General features: G+C 59.1%; 2 protein-coding genes across 6 annotated transcripts; one reads left to right on the top strand and one right to left on the bottom strand.

Annotated features, from left to right (window-relative positions):
* Positions 1–738: 738 nt before the first annotated feature.
* FBXO44 (F-box protein 44) lies at positions 739–6,383 on the bottom strand. Of its 5 annotated transcripts, none has more exons than XM_027568732.2 (6): positions 6,247–6,383; positions 4,589–4,877; positions 3,248–3,374; positions 3,001–3,096; positions 2,755–2,890; positions 739–1,879 (listed from the first exon to the last, which is right to left on the bottom strand). In XM_027568732.2, the coding sequence occupies exons 2-6, from the start codon at positions 4,851–4,853 to the stop codon at positions 1,736–1,738; spliced, it is 768 nt and encodes a 255-aa protein (XP_027424533.1). In that variant the 5' UTR covers positions 4,854–4,877; positions 6,247–6,383; the 3' UTR covers positions 739–1,735. The 5 variants fall into 5 exon arrangements, with proteins under 5 accessions (XP_027424533.1, XP_027424507.2, XP_027424500.2 ...); XM_027568706.2 differs by lacking the exon at positions 6,247–6,383 and adding an exon at positions 6,061–6,234 and having other exon boundaries at positions 3,277–3,374; XM_027568699.2 differs by lacking the exon at positions 6,247–6,383 and adding an exon at positions 6,061–6,232.
* Positions 6,384–6,390: 7 nt separating this feature from the next.
* Positions 6,391–11,989, top strand: FBXO2 (F-box protein 2). Its single transcript, XM_027568745.2, has 6 exons — positions 6,391–6,529; positions 9,562–9,981; positions 10,410–10,539; positions 10,612–10,707; positions 11,180–11,318; positions 11,546–11,989. The coding sequence occupies exons 1-6, from the start codon at positions 6,508–6,510 to the stop codon at positions 11,678–11,680; spliced, it is 942 nt and encodes a 313-aa protein (XP_027424546.1). The 5' UTR covers positions 6,391–6,507; the 3' UTR covers positions 11,681–11,989.
* The last annotated feature ends 653 nt before the right edge of the window (positions 11,990–12,642 follow it).

The following is a 12,642-nucleotide window of genomic DNA, read 5'->3' as shown; positions in this document are numbered from 1 at the left end:
ACTTTCACTGGGGCATGGCCTCGGAGACCTCAGTTTACTCAAAGGTAAAAACCTCTCTGCGTTTTTGTCTTGAATTCCTTTCTTCCTTCAACAAGTAATCATCAAACATCTACTTAAGGCAACCAAAAAGGGTTGTGCAGGCTGTGCACTGCCCAAGCATGCCGGGCCCAGGCCACCTTATTAACTCGTCAGGGCTGCATCTCCCCCAAGGGTGTCTTTTGCTAACTTAGTGAGTGGTGTCCCTGCCATGGCTGAGGCCCTACTCCAGCTCACTATTGGGATAATTAAACAGTACATTGAGCACCTACTGTGTGCCGTACACCGTTCTAAATGCTTTGGCTTCATCTAATGTCTGTAAAGCACTTGGCAGAGTAGGTGAGACACCAGGGAGCCGTGCCTGCGATGGCACTGTTGCCCCAGCATGAGGTGTATCCAGGGGCCACCCAGATATCCACATCCCCCCCCCCCCCCCCCCCCCCCCCCGGCCCGGGCGCCAGACTGGTGGTCCTGCCTCTGGAGGAAGCTAGCAGTACTGGAGGGCTGCAGGGGTGAGATGTTGGCAGCTCATTAAGGGGTCTGTACTAGGGCCCTTGTCCTGCCATAGTCTGGCTCCTGAAATGTCAACCATTCCCTGCACCTTGGACAGAAGCTGCACAGGCTCACCTTCTGCAGGTCCAGGGCAGGACTTCCCATGAAATTTGCCTTTCCTCCCAGAAACCACAGGACACAGTTGGGCTGGAAACACCTTTTATTTAGCAGCATGCAGCAGGGGCAGAATCCGAGCGCTGGGGTCCTTCCAGCAGGAGGGAGAGGCAGGAGTGAGGTTGGGCAGGGTGGGGAGGTTCAGGAAAGGCAGTTCCAAGGGTGGGATAGGGCATTTCAAGTCCCAGGGAAGCTGATCTAGGCATGGAGGTGGACAGGTAGTCCTTGAAAACCACTCACCTCATCCTGGGCTTGCATGCCCCATTCTTAGAATCAGGGTCTAATCCTTCCCCTCACCTGCCCTGGGTTATCACGCACGGGATTCCAGGGATCTTTTGGAGATTCTGCCCCCACCTGATACCCATCTGACTTCTGGGGCTTCACTGACAGTAAGGTCAGTCCAGACCTGGCCTGGCCCCGACTCCATCTTGGCCCTGACCATCTCTGACTACGCCTGAGCCTCTGGGTCAAAGTCACCTCTCCGAGCAGGCGGGCAGAGCAAAGAGCTTGGGAGTGGCAGAATGAGGCAGAGGACGGGCCAGCACAGCCCCTCTTCCACTCCCAGATCTGTCTGAGCTACATAGTTACCTCCCAACATGTGCACTATGCAGGACAGCCACAGGCTTGCCAGATGTCCTGACTGTCCCTGCTCCGAAGGCCCCCAATGGAGACAGGGAGAAAGGGCCCAGGAGGGGAAGGCAGAGACACACATCTAGGTTGGCATCTGAGCTTGGAGACCACTCTTGGAGGAGCCTGGGAGAACACCTTGCACCTCCCCAACCTCAGGGGCCCCATCTCTTACAGGGGCTGACACAGGCCTCCCCTGTCATCATTCAGGTTGAGACCTGGGGCCTAGAGCACTGGCGCCCCCTTGGCATGTGAGGGCCGTGCAAACTGAGAGGCTCCACAAAATAGGCAACTGAGGGGCAAGGATGAACTAGGAGGTCTGGGGGAGCCTGATCCCCCTCCCCTTCCCTAACCCAGCCCTTCTCTGATAACAGTCAGGGTTTGGTGGATCAGGGCTTGGGGGGCGTCAAGGCAGGGGAGGCCCGATGGTGATGCTGCTGTTGGTGACCCTCGGGCCGTACCAGCCGGCCCAGTAGTGAGTGTCCACGCCGCCGTGCTGAAACCAGATGTAGCGGACGCCGGGCGGGTAGTTGGAGAACGTGTGAGAGACCTGGGTGGGGGGGGACAGGTGGAGGGAAGGAGAGAGGTCAGGGGGCAAGGAAGGGGCCAAGATCTCAGTGCTGGACAAGGGGTCAGCAGAACTGAGTTCTAGTCCTAACTCTGATTTTGGGCAGGCCACTTCTCCTCTGTGCCTCAGTTTCCTCATCTGTAAAATGGAACAAAATCCTCCCAGGGCCACTCCACAGGATTACCTAAGTGTAGCTCAAAGGAACTGAAGGGAACTGAAGGAAACTCTGCAAACTGCCCAAAGATGTCCACTATGGTCGTCCCTGGGCACGTGTGGCTATTTAAGTTGAAATTAATTAAAATTAGATAATATTAAAAATTTAGTTCCTCAGTCACAGCAGAAACTGGCCCTTTTAAGCATTCCATAGTCACACGTGGCTATTGACTACCGTACTGCACAGTTGCAGACACAGACCATCTCTATCACTGCAGAAAATTCTACTGGACAGCACTGGTCAGACTGGCAAACTATGGCTCGGGGCCCACTGCCTTTTTTTTTGTAAATAAAGTTTTATTGGAACACAGCCATGTCTGTAAAGCGGCTTTCACCACATAACGGCAGAGTTGAAGAGTGGAGTAGTTGTGACAGAGACAACTTGGCCTACAAAGCCTAAAATATTTGCATCTGGCCTGTTAAGAAAATGTTTGCTGCCCCCTGGTCTAGATAGTAATAATAACCAATATTAGTAACTAATAACAGTCAACCTTTTTGAACATGGCTTTGCCAGCATCATTTCAGAGCTCGAGCAGCTGAGGCCCAGGTTAGAAGCAGCAGAGCTGGGATCTGAACCCAGGCCTGTTTGACTGCAGTCTCGGCCTTGGGCGATATGCCACCTGCCCTCTTCCTGGCCCACACACCTCCCTCCACTTGGCATCGCTCTTCTGCTGGATTGTTGCCGGATCTGGCTGGAAGGTCCCCAGGGGTGCATGTGCTGACGACAGGAGCTGAACACACAGCTGGTACTTGGACCCGCAGTCTGGCCTGGCTGCAAACCTGCGGGCAGAGGGAGGGCCCATCAGGGCCTTGGAGTTGGGGGGCAGGGTGGGGGTGGGGCGCCTGAGTAGCAGGCCCCCCTCCCCCAGACCCTCGCCCCATGCACTCACCAGTCCTTGACCTCGATGTCCGGCCGTGTGGTGTCCATCAGCTCCTCCCAATACCCTTCGGCCTTGAGGTCCACCACCTGGGACTTGAGGCAGGTGCTGGGGACGGGCAGAGGGGTGGGAGGGGCTGGGGCTCAGCACTAGGGCACTGGGGGGGGGCGAAGACTGCCCTTCCCAGAGCAGGAGACCCCGGGGTGAAGTGACTTGGGTTTCCCCCCCACCCTAACAGTTCCCCAGCCTCAGATCTTACTAATAAGAAGTCACGAAGTATTTCTTGACCTGGTCATTGGGGAATTCCTTCCTCTGGTCTCTAGAGAGATCCTCCACCTTCCACTCATCACCTCCATTCACGTCCAGGCTCCAGAATTCAAAGCCCTCTGGCCAGAAAGCAGAATTCACATCATAGGGAAGCCCCCCCCGCCAGTGGTCTCTTTCTTGCAAGTGCCCCTTCCTCCCAGATCCTCTCCCTGGATCTCTGTAGCTGCCCTCAAGCCCCATGCTGTGGGACACTGTGTGGGACACTGCAGATCAATAGCGGCTGTCTTCTATTAGATGCTTCCTGTGTGCCCAGCATCATGGTAAGGGATTTCCACTGGGAATCCCAAGACATGTGACCATGTGGATGACCAGATACCTTCTGTGATGGAGAACGCTCTGACACCAGCCAGACAGATCTGATCCGGGGCTAGTCCCAGCTCTACCAATACTGGGCTGTGTGACCTTAGATAAGTTGCTTTCCCTCTCTGAGCCCTGGTTTTGTCCTCTGTAAACTGGAGTTAAGAACAAGAGCTGGCAAACTTTCTCTGTAAAGGGCCAAAATACTGTAGGTTTTGTGGGCTATATACTATCTCTGTTGCAGTCTCTCTCTCTCTCTCTTTTTAAATAACCATTTAAAACTGCAAAAACGGCTTTTAGCTTCTGGGCCAGATTTGGCTCATGGACCATAGTATGCCAACTGCTGGTCAAGAACACTTGGCTGATGGGGAGCCAAGGGAGGCAGGCATCTGAAAGCTCTGGACAGCTTGGAGTCATTTCATTATCATTTTGCTTCAGAATTTGGCCCACATAATGGGAAATGAGGCACCCATCTCATCCTAGTGTTGAGCTGATGAGTTACACCACAGTAAGGGGAAAAGGGAGCTCTAGATGATGTAGAAGTTTCGTTTTACCTGTTGTAATATGCTGGAAAGAAGACTGGATCTCTCATTCTTCCATAAGTAAAGTCCCCTTTGCACTCTGGGGCAGTCCTAGGAGGCCTAGCCCTGGAGTCTGGGATCTAGGCCCACAAAATATGGCTCTGACTTCCTGGTCTTGGGTCTTGGGCACGTAGTCCCAACTGGCCAACAGTCCCTCTCCTAGGACAGGTCACTGGGGAAATGAGGGTGGAATACAAAAATGCCACTCTTGGCTTCAGTTTGCCCATCTGAAAAATGGGAGCGATAACAGCACCTACCTCTTAGCATTATTGTGAGAGGATTAAAGGAGTTAAACCATCCAAAGTGCCTGGCTCACAGTAAGTGCATAATGAAAGTCAGCTGCTATCATGACAGTGTGTGCGTTGGGGGCATGCCAGACCCACTCTGCACCCCACCTTCAGCACACGGGTTGTGTAGGAGATTCCTGTGGAGGCTGCGTAGGAAGTAGAAGATCTTCCAGTCGGCCACGGGCTGGTCCCAGTCCTCGGTGATGAAGCCCTCCCGCAGGCACTTGCGCTTCCAGAGCGTCACCAGGTCAATGAGGTCTCGCCAGAGGCTGCAGACCAGGCGGCAGTGCAGAAGTAGGTGGCGGGCGGGCACGTGCGTGAACAGCTCCAGCAGAATGTTCTCGGGCAGCTCGTTGATGTTCCCCACGGCCATGGCATGTGGCTTCTGGACGCCCCCCTGTGGTTATTGAAAAGCTACACTATAGACTGGGCCCCCTCCCCAGAACTGAGTATTTGCCATTTACGATCTCAGGAAATTCACTGTGCCTCTCCGAGCCTCTGTTTCCTCCTCTGTAAAATGGGGCCAGGAACGGTACTAAAATGGTTTCAAATGACGTGACACAGCAGATGCTCCATAAAAGGTGATTGATTTGGGGGCGCCTGGGTGGCTCAGTCGGTTAAGCCGCTTGCCTTGGGCTCAGGTCATGATCCCTCTGCCCCTGCTCATGCTCTCTTGCTCACTCTCTCTTTCTCAAGTAAATAAATACAATCTTAAAAAAAAAAAGGTGATTGATTTTACTGTCACCTCACAGCAGCCTCTAAAGGACGCTAAGGAGGCCCAGGGGGGTGCGAGTACCTGCCCAAGGTCACACAGATGGACAGAGGACGGAAAGAGTCTTCTCTGATTCTAGAGCAAGCCTTTTCCAATAGGCCAGTCTTTAGAGTGTAAGTAACAACGCGCAGTCCCGCAGAACCGTCCAGCAAGTCCTCAAACGGAGGAGGGAGAAAGGTTGGGGGCGGGGGGATAATTATCACTGTCTCCGACGGAGGTCCAAAGAGCTCAAGAGACCTCAAGGCCGCAGAATAAATGATCTGCCCGGTTGGGACTCGAGAGGGGGTGGGCAACCGGGAAAGGCCTTTCCCATACTCCCACCTCCACCCCCGCGGCTGGGCTTCAGCCTCAGGATCCCCGGCGCGCCTGCAGCCTTCCCACCTCGCGCTGTGGCTTTAAAGTGCCCCCCAAAGCCGGGGCTCGGACCCCTGGACATCGATTAGCGATCCCAGCCCGGGTTCTCGCCTCCGTCGCCGCTCTCGACCGCGCCGCGCAGCCCCCGAGGCCTGGGCCTTGTCCGCACCGGGCCTTGCTCCACGCACTGCCCGGAAACCGCCCAGTCCTCCGGCCCGCGGGGCCCCGGCCCACCCGCACCCCCACCGCGGCGCTCCCCGCGCCCACTCCGCCGGGTCACCTGCGCTCGGCAGCCGCTGCGCGGTCCCTCTCCGCGGTGGGGCTGAGCGGGCCTCCGCCTGCCTGAGCCGCAGCGTGCGGCCCCGCTCGGGCCCGCCAGACCCCGCCCCGGCCCCGCCCCCGCCCCCTCGGCCCTCCCCGCGCCGCGCCCCCCATCGCGGCGTAGGAAAATTACCTGGGGGTGGGGGCGTCGGCAGGAGCCTCCGCCCCCCTCCCTCCTCCTGGGCTGCGCGCCCCGAACCCTCCATCTGACCCAGACTCGCTGCCCCCTCGCCTCCACCTCCCAGCAGCCACCCTTGGAGGGAGCTGGCAGACGCCCCATTCGGATTCCCCCCCCCCATTAAAAAACCCGACTCCCGACCTTTCCCAGCCTCCCGGGGCGGCCGAGGAACCGGTAGCCTCAGGCCTGGGGCCGACCGCTCCGGACTGCGGGGCGTCCCGGCGCCGGGCCAAGGGCGGGGCGGGGGCGGGGGCGGAGGCGGGGGCCTTTAAGAGGCGCGGCCAGCCGGCCCCGACCTAGACGCCGGCAGCGCCTGGACTCGCCGCCGCCGCGGGACTCTGACAGCCCCGCAGCCCCGCAGCGCTACGGCTCCTCCTCCTCTCAAGACCGCCCTCCGCAGCGATGGACGGAGACGGTGAACCAGGTAGCTGCCGCCACCCGGATCCACTCGCTCAGCCCGGGAGGGGAGACTGGGGCAGGCGGGCGACTGCTACAGAGAGGGGGCATCAGAGAGCGAGGGGGTCCCCGACACCCAGTGGGGCAAACTTTCATCCAAGCAAAGCCCTTGAGACAGTCTTAAAAGAGCGCAGCCCTCTGTCTGGCTGGAGGCCTCCAGAGGTGACAGGCTCCTGGGTCCTATTTACCACGGAAATAGCATAGGAGTAATCCCACGTTCCCGTCTCTCAGCTTCCTGAGGGTCTGTTGGGTCCGGGTCTGGGACCCATCTGGGATGCAGGAGGCTGCAAGCCTTTTCTTCCATCAACTTCTTTCATTTGTCAGCTCTGGCCCTTGAGCTGCCTGTATCCCCATGGATTTCTTGGGGTTACCAGCCTCTCCCCACCCCATCCCACTCTTCCTCCTGGGCTCCCTTGGCTGGAGGGGCTGCTCTTCAACTGGGTGGCCGGTTGCCCAGTGGGGATCAGGCCAGCCGTGAGGGAGAGTTGGGGCATAGCTCTCGCCTGTGCTCAGGGCCCTCAGAGACTGCCCAGTCATCTTGTCTGGCACCAGAGACCCCCCCTCCCCATCCCTTGAACTCCCTACTGAGCCTCTAGGGGTTGCCTGCTGAGTCAGGGTGGGAAAAAGACCTGCCTGCAGATTCCCCCACCCCTGCCCCAGCGGGCCCATCTGAGAGTGGGCCTTGCTTTGAGCAGGCCACCAGAAATACTGATGCATGCTCAGGAGGCCAAGCCCCTCTCCTCTAGCCCTGAAACTCCCAGCTCCTTCAGCCCCTGCTCCCCAATCCATGACCCCCTTGCCACACCCTCTATAGGGTCCCAGAATGGGCTCCTGCGTTTTCCCAGGGCTCAGCTGTTCCCTGGACTCCAGGGCCCAGTGCAGGTGAGTGAGTCAGCCTGGGAGGCAGCTTCCAGGGGCCAGATAACTTTCCGATGGCAACAATGTGGAGAGTTGTGTGTGCTGGAAAGGGGGGGGGGGGCGCGGTAATCAGATCTGGGGCCTGGAGTGCCAGGCCTGAGGCCAGAAGAGGGGACCGGGCAAGGTGCACCTTTCCGGGGAGCATCAGGTGTCCAGCAGGGCCAGGGCAGGGCAGGGGGAAAGGTGGAGAGGTGAGGACACGGGGCCCAGCTCCCCAGAGAGCTGTGGGCAGCAAGACAAACGGGTGATGTGGCTTTGGGACCTGGCATTTTCCTCTCTGCACACCCATTGTTCCTGGGCGAAGCTAGTAAGCCTCACGGGGCCTCAGTTTCTTCCTGGCAAAAAAGAAAGGGTAAACCCCCACATCATAAAGATGTGGCAAAAAAAAAGAGAGCTATTAATGAAGGAAAGTGTTATGCTCAATAAGATTCACTAAGTAAGATATATGAGAACTGACTGTGCTCTGGGTTCTGAAGAAGAGGTAAACCCTGATTCATCTTGAGGGTCTGACTGTGGGAGGAGAGACATACCACATTTGGTGTGGGGAGGTAAGCACTGGCAGGCTGGTGTCCTGGCAACACACAGACTTGGGTCTAGGCCCTGCCTGTTCCCTCCCCCACAGCTCAGCCTGTTTCTAGCACCTCCTGGGCTTTCCCGGCTCTAGCCCTTAGGACCCCCACCCCCCCATCCTAGCTCTGAGAGCACTGCCCCTCCTCCCCCATCATCTGGAGTGGCCCCATCTCCTCGCCACTGTGTCTTTCTCCTCCTGAGACACTGTGGGCTCAGTATCTGCTTACTCAAGGTTTTGATGGCCCAGCTGAGGCCGGCTGGGTTCCAGGAGACCGCCCAGCCTGTAGCTCCTGACATCTGCCCCCTCTTTACAATTTAGAGTGCCCTGGCCCCCTCCTCAGGGGATCGGAACATCAGTGCTTGTTTGAATGGCCTGGCCCAATGATTACTCCCATTCCACAGAGGAGGAAACAGAGGGCTGAGGGTAGGTAAAAAAGGGAGTGAAAGGACCTTCGTTTCTCCAGCATTTATTATATCTCCTTGTTCCGTATACCTGCTCTGTTCTAGCGAGCCCCCACATCACACAGCTGTGGCTGGCAGGGGGTTCCAACCCCTGTGCTCCCTTCCCTTCAGCCTCAGATCCCCACAGCCCTGCCCTCGTACCAGTGGTGCAACCTTTGGCGAGTCAAAAATCAAACTCATAACAGTGCCTCCAAAGTCAATACATTATTTTATCGAGGGCACGGTGGTTAATGGTGGCTCTGGAGCTGGACTGCCTGGGTTCAAGTCCAGGCTCCGACTGCTCATTTGCTATGTGATCCCTTGTGGTTTCACCTCTCTACGCCTCAGCTTCCTCATCAATGAAATAGCAACGGCAGTAGGAAGAGCCTCGCAGAGATGCTGTAAGGATTCAGAGTAAAGAAACTGCTTAGAACAATGCCTAGCTCTTGCTAAATGCCCAGGAAACATTAGCTGCTGACAGCATGCCAGGGAGGGTTCCAGATGCCAGGCACTGGGATGAACCAGTGAGTGTCCCAGACCCAGTTCCTGCCCTCTCACGCTCAGTCTGGTCCTGAGAGAGGTGTTTGCAAGCCAACACACGCTAGGACAAGAGCTAGGAAGGACAGGAACTCCACAGTGGGAAGATGTGGTGGTGCGAAGTCTGGGAGCACTCCCCCCGGAGGAGGCGAGGGGAGCAGGGATCTCAGGGGGTGGTGGTAAGGATAAAGGAGTGGATGTGTGATACATGGAGTCAAGTTCCTGCAATAGATGGATGCCCTTATAGGAATATTACCAGTTGCTGTTGTCTTCTCAGGTTTACTGGCCCTGCAGGGACAACTGAGGTCTCTGAGGCCACTCTTGGGACTGGCGGCTGGTCTGTGGCCCTCACCCCGCCCCCACCCCCTTGGGTGGGCCTCCCCCACTGGGCACCAGTCTCTGGGCGCAGAATCATGGGGCCCAGCTGCGGATTGCCCGAGGCTGGGTGGGAGGCAGATAGCCGACACACGGGGGTTCTCAGGCTCGGAGGGGGACAGTCTGAGCGGAGTCACAGCCCCCCACCCCCGCCTGCAGAGAGCATGGGCCAGCCAGAGGAGGTGAGCCCGGAGGGGCAGCAGGAGGAGGCGGGCGCGCAGGAGGCGAGCGCCGGGGAGGAGCGGCCCGAGGAGGAGGAGGAGGAGGAGGAGGAGGAAGAAGAGGAGGAGGCGGCGGCGGCGGCGGCGGCGGAGGCGGCCGCGTACCTGGCCGAGCTGCCGGAGCCGCTGCTGCTGCGCGTGCTGGCCGAGCTGCCCGCCGCCCAGCTGGTGCAGGCCTGCCGCCTGGTGTGCCTGCGCTGGAAGGAGCTGGTGGACGGCGCCCCTCTCTGGCTGCTCAAATGCCAGCAGGAGGGGCTGGTGCCCGAGGGCGGCGCCGAGGACGAGCGCGACCACTGGCAGCAGTTCTACTTCCTGAGCAAGCGGCGGCGCAACCTGCTGCGCAATCCGTGCGGGGAAGGTGAGGGGCTCGGCGAGCTCAACTTGCCCTGCCGCAAAATGGGCCGGAACAAGGCTAGCCCGCTTTGGAGGGCTCAATGAGATAAAGCCCTGGCGCAATGCCCTGCAGAGTGGCCCCAACACATACTGTACCTGTGGTTGCCTCCCTGGCCGCCTGTTCCCTGGGGGTCCCTTTTCCCAGGTCCTAACCCCCTCAGCGAGCTGGGGCAAGACCGGCCCTCGGCAGGACCCTCCCAGGAGGGAGAGAGGATCTGGGGACGGACAGGAAGGGCCTCCCGTTCTACCCGCACCATCACCTGCCCAGCCCACCGTTCAAGTCCCACGTTGCCCAGCCCTGCACCCCCCCCCAAACTATAGTAGCAAGGGCCAGCCCTGCCACACCCTCAGCAGGGAGTGGGTGACCAGAGTGGGGCTGTCGTGTTCCTACAGAGGACCTGGAGGGCTGGTGCGATGTGGAGCACGGTGGGGACGGCTGGAGGGTGGAGGACCTGCCCGGAGACTGTGGGGTGGAATTCATCCACGATGAGAGCGTCAAGAAGTACTTCGCCTCCTCCTTTGAGTAAGGAGAAGGGGGATGGAGGGCAAAGCGGGGGAGAGGGGTCGCCACTCCCTCCTAACTCCAGTTCCCCAGGTGGTGTCGCAAAGCTCAGGTCGTTGACCTGCAGGCCGAGGGCTACTGGGAGGAGCTGCTGGACACCACTCAGCCGGCCATCGTGGCGAAGGACTGGTGAGCGGCCGTCGGGATGGGCCAGGACTGTGGGGAAGGGAAAGGGGACGGGGTGAAGGAGGGAGTGTGTGTGTGTGTGTGTGGTGGGGGGCAACTTGGAGACGCTGCCCTGTTCCAGGGGCTGTTGCCTCCCAACTCTAGTGGTTGTGGTCACGTGGGCCAGGGGTTTTTCAGAAGGTGGAACTCCCCCTCCCCTCCTGATTTCTAAATGTTGGCAATCAAAAAACAAAACATGTCACTGTGGGCTGGCTTTAGCCTCAGAGTTGGGTCTGGCCCACCTGGGTGTAGTCCTTGGGTTTGGACCTTGGGCGAGTCCTTTCTCTCTGTGGCCTCAGTTTCCTTATCTGTAAAACGGGGACCTTGGTAGTACCGGCCACCGGGTTAGGCGGAAATGAGAACCTGTGTAGCGGGCCCGGCCCACAGTAGCGGCTCAGCAGGGCGCGGCCGGCACTCGCTCCCTCCCTCGGGGCAGGTACTCGGGCCGCGGCGACGCCGGCTGCCTGTACGAGCTCACCGTGAAGCTGTTGTCGGAGCACGAGGACGTGCTGGCCGAGTTCAGCAGCGGGCAGGTGGCCGTGCCCCCAGACAGCGACGATGGGGGCTGGATGCAGGTGAGCCTAGAGGCTCCGGGTGGCGGGGCGGGGCCTGGGAACGAGGGGCGGGGCTCGTGGTAACCCCGCCAACGGAACGAGGATGGGGCCGACTTGGCGGAGAGGTGTGGAAGAGGGACCCAGGCTGAGAAATCGAGGGGAGGCTAGAGGCGGGAAAGTGCGCCGGGGTGGGGTGGCTGGGGGAGGCACCAGGGCCCTAACCTGACCCTCCTGCCTCCACTCCCCAGATCTCGCACACCTTCACCGACTATGGGCCCGGCGTCCGCTTTGTCCGCTTCGAGCACGGGGGTCAGGACTCCGTCTACTGGAAGGGCTGGTTCGGGGCCCGGGTGACCAACAGCAGCGTGTGGGTGGAGCCTTGAGTGACCCCCCCCCCTTCTCCAACCTCAGCCGCCTTGGAGGGGCAGAGGTCTGGGGTACATAGGTCTTAGTAGTTAGCATCCTCACCTTTCCCATCCTCACCCCCCACTCCTCTCCTGCCCCATACTCCAAGCCCAGCCCCCACACTGGGAAGGAGGGGTTGTGTTGGCATATATTTGCATCTGGAAAATGAGATGGGTGAGGGTATGGGCCTGGGCTGGGCCCACCGCTGAACCCCCTGCCCCTACTACAGTGCCTGCCACAAAGTGGGCGCTTAATAAAACTATTTGTCCAAGGAAGGAATGAATGAACAAACGGACGAATGAATACCTCTCCCTTTGCATCCTTCTCTGTCTCCTGAGGGCCCCTGGACTGCCTGGAAAAATACTTGGTGGGGCTCCAGCTGCTCTGGTTTCCAGGGGCCCTTGGGCCGGTGCAGAGCCAGCCAGGCCTGGGCCGGCTGGACAAAGGCTGGGATTGTGAGGGTGAGGAGTGGGGAGCTGGGCCTGGCGCCTGACTGACACCCAAGCTGCCCAGAGGCCAGGACAGGGTGTGTGTGTGGGGGTTGTCCTCCAGGCCTCTCTGGATCCCTTGATCCCCATCCCGTTCCTTTCTGAGGGCAGGATCATTGGGGGGGGGTTGGCAGCACCTCACCTAGAATACGAACTCTCCTGGGCCCCGGGATGGATGCCAGTGGCCCAGGTGGGGATGGGGAGATGGGGAGGGTGGCTGGGGGAGCAACGTGGTGTCCCTCTTAGCTCATGCGCCCTTCATGCCATCCTCTCGGGCCTGGTGTTGGATTGAACAGGAATCATTCGCATCTGGTCTTTGGTCTTTTTCCAAGCCCTACCCAGAGGCTGGCCCCTTAGCACTGGTTTGAGCAGAAGGGGCAGGGGTGTGGCGCCCGGCAGTCTTTCTGGCCTCCCCAGCAGCTATCACACCCAGCCCTTCCCCAGGACGCTCA

This window comes from Zalophus californianus, chromosome 4 (assembly GCF_009762305.2).
Source record: "Zalophus californianus isolate mZalCal1 chromosome 4, mZalCal1.pri.v2, whole genome shotgun sequence".
NCBI classification, from domain to species: Eukaryota; Metazoa; Chordata; class Mammalia; order Carnivora; family Otariidae; genus Zalophus; species Zalophus californianus.
Note: the sequence above shows the minus strand (reverse complement) of the source record. Positions and strands in the feature narration are given on the sequence as shown.

Bases quoted from the DNA above. Each gene is read 5' to 3' on its own strand.
- FBXO44 (XM_027568699.2), bottom strand. From the start codon at position 6,207: ATGGGGCGTCTGCCAGCTCCCTCCAAGGGTGGCTGCTGGGAGGTGGAG. The intron at 3,375-4,588 runs GTGGGGTGCAGA...CTTTCTGGCCAG, and splicing joins ACACAACCCGTGTGCTGAAG to AGGGCTTTGAATTCTGGAGC. The intron at 2,891-3,000 runs GTGAGTGCATGG...CTCTGCCCGCAG, and splicing joins GACATCGAGGTCAAGGACTG to GTTTGCAGCCAGGCCAGACT.
- FBXO2 (XM_027568745.2), top strand. From the start codon at position 6,508: ATGGACGGAGACGGTGAACCAG. The intron at 9,982-10,409 runs GTGAGGGGCTCG...GTGTTCCTACAG, and splicing joins GCGCAATCCGTGCGGGGAAG to AGGACCTGGAGGGCTGGTGC. The intron at 10,708-11,179 runs GTGAGCGGCCGT...CCCTCGGGGCAG, and splicing joins GCCATCGTGGCGAAGGACTG to GTACTCGGGCCGCGGCGACG.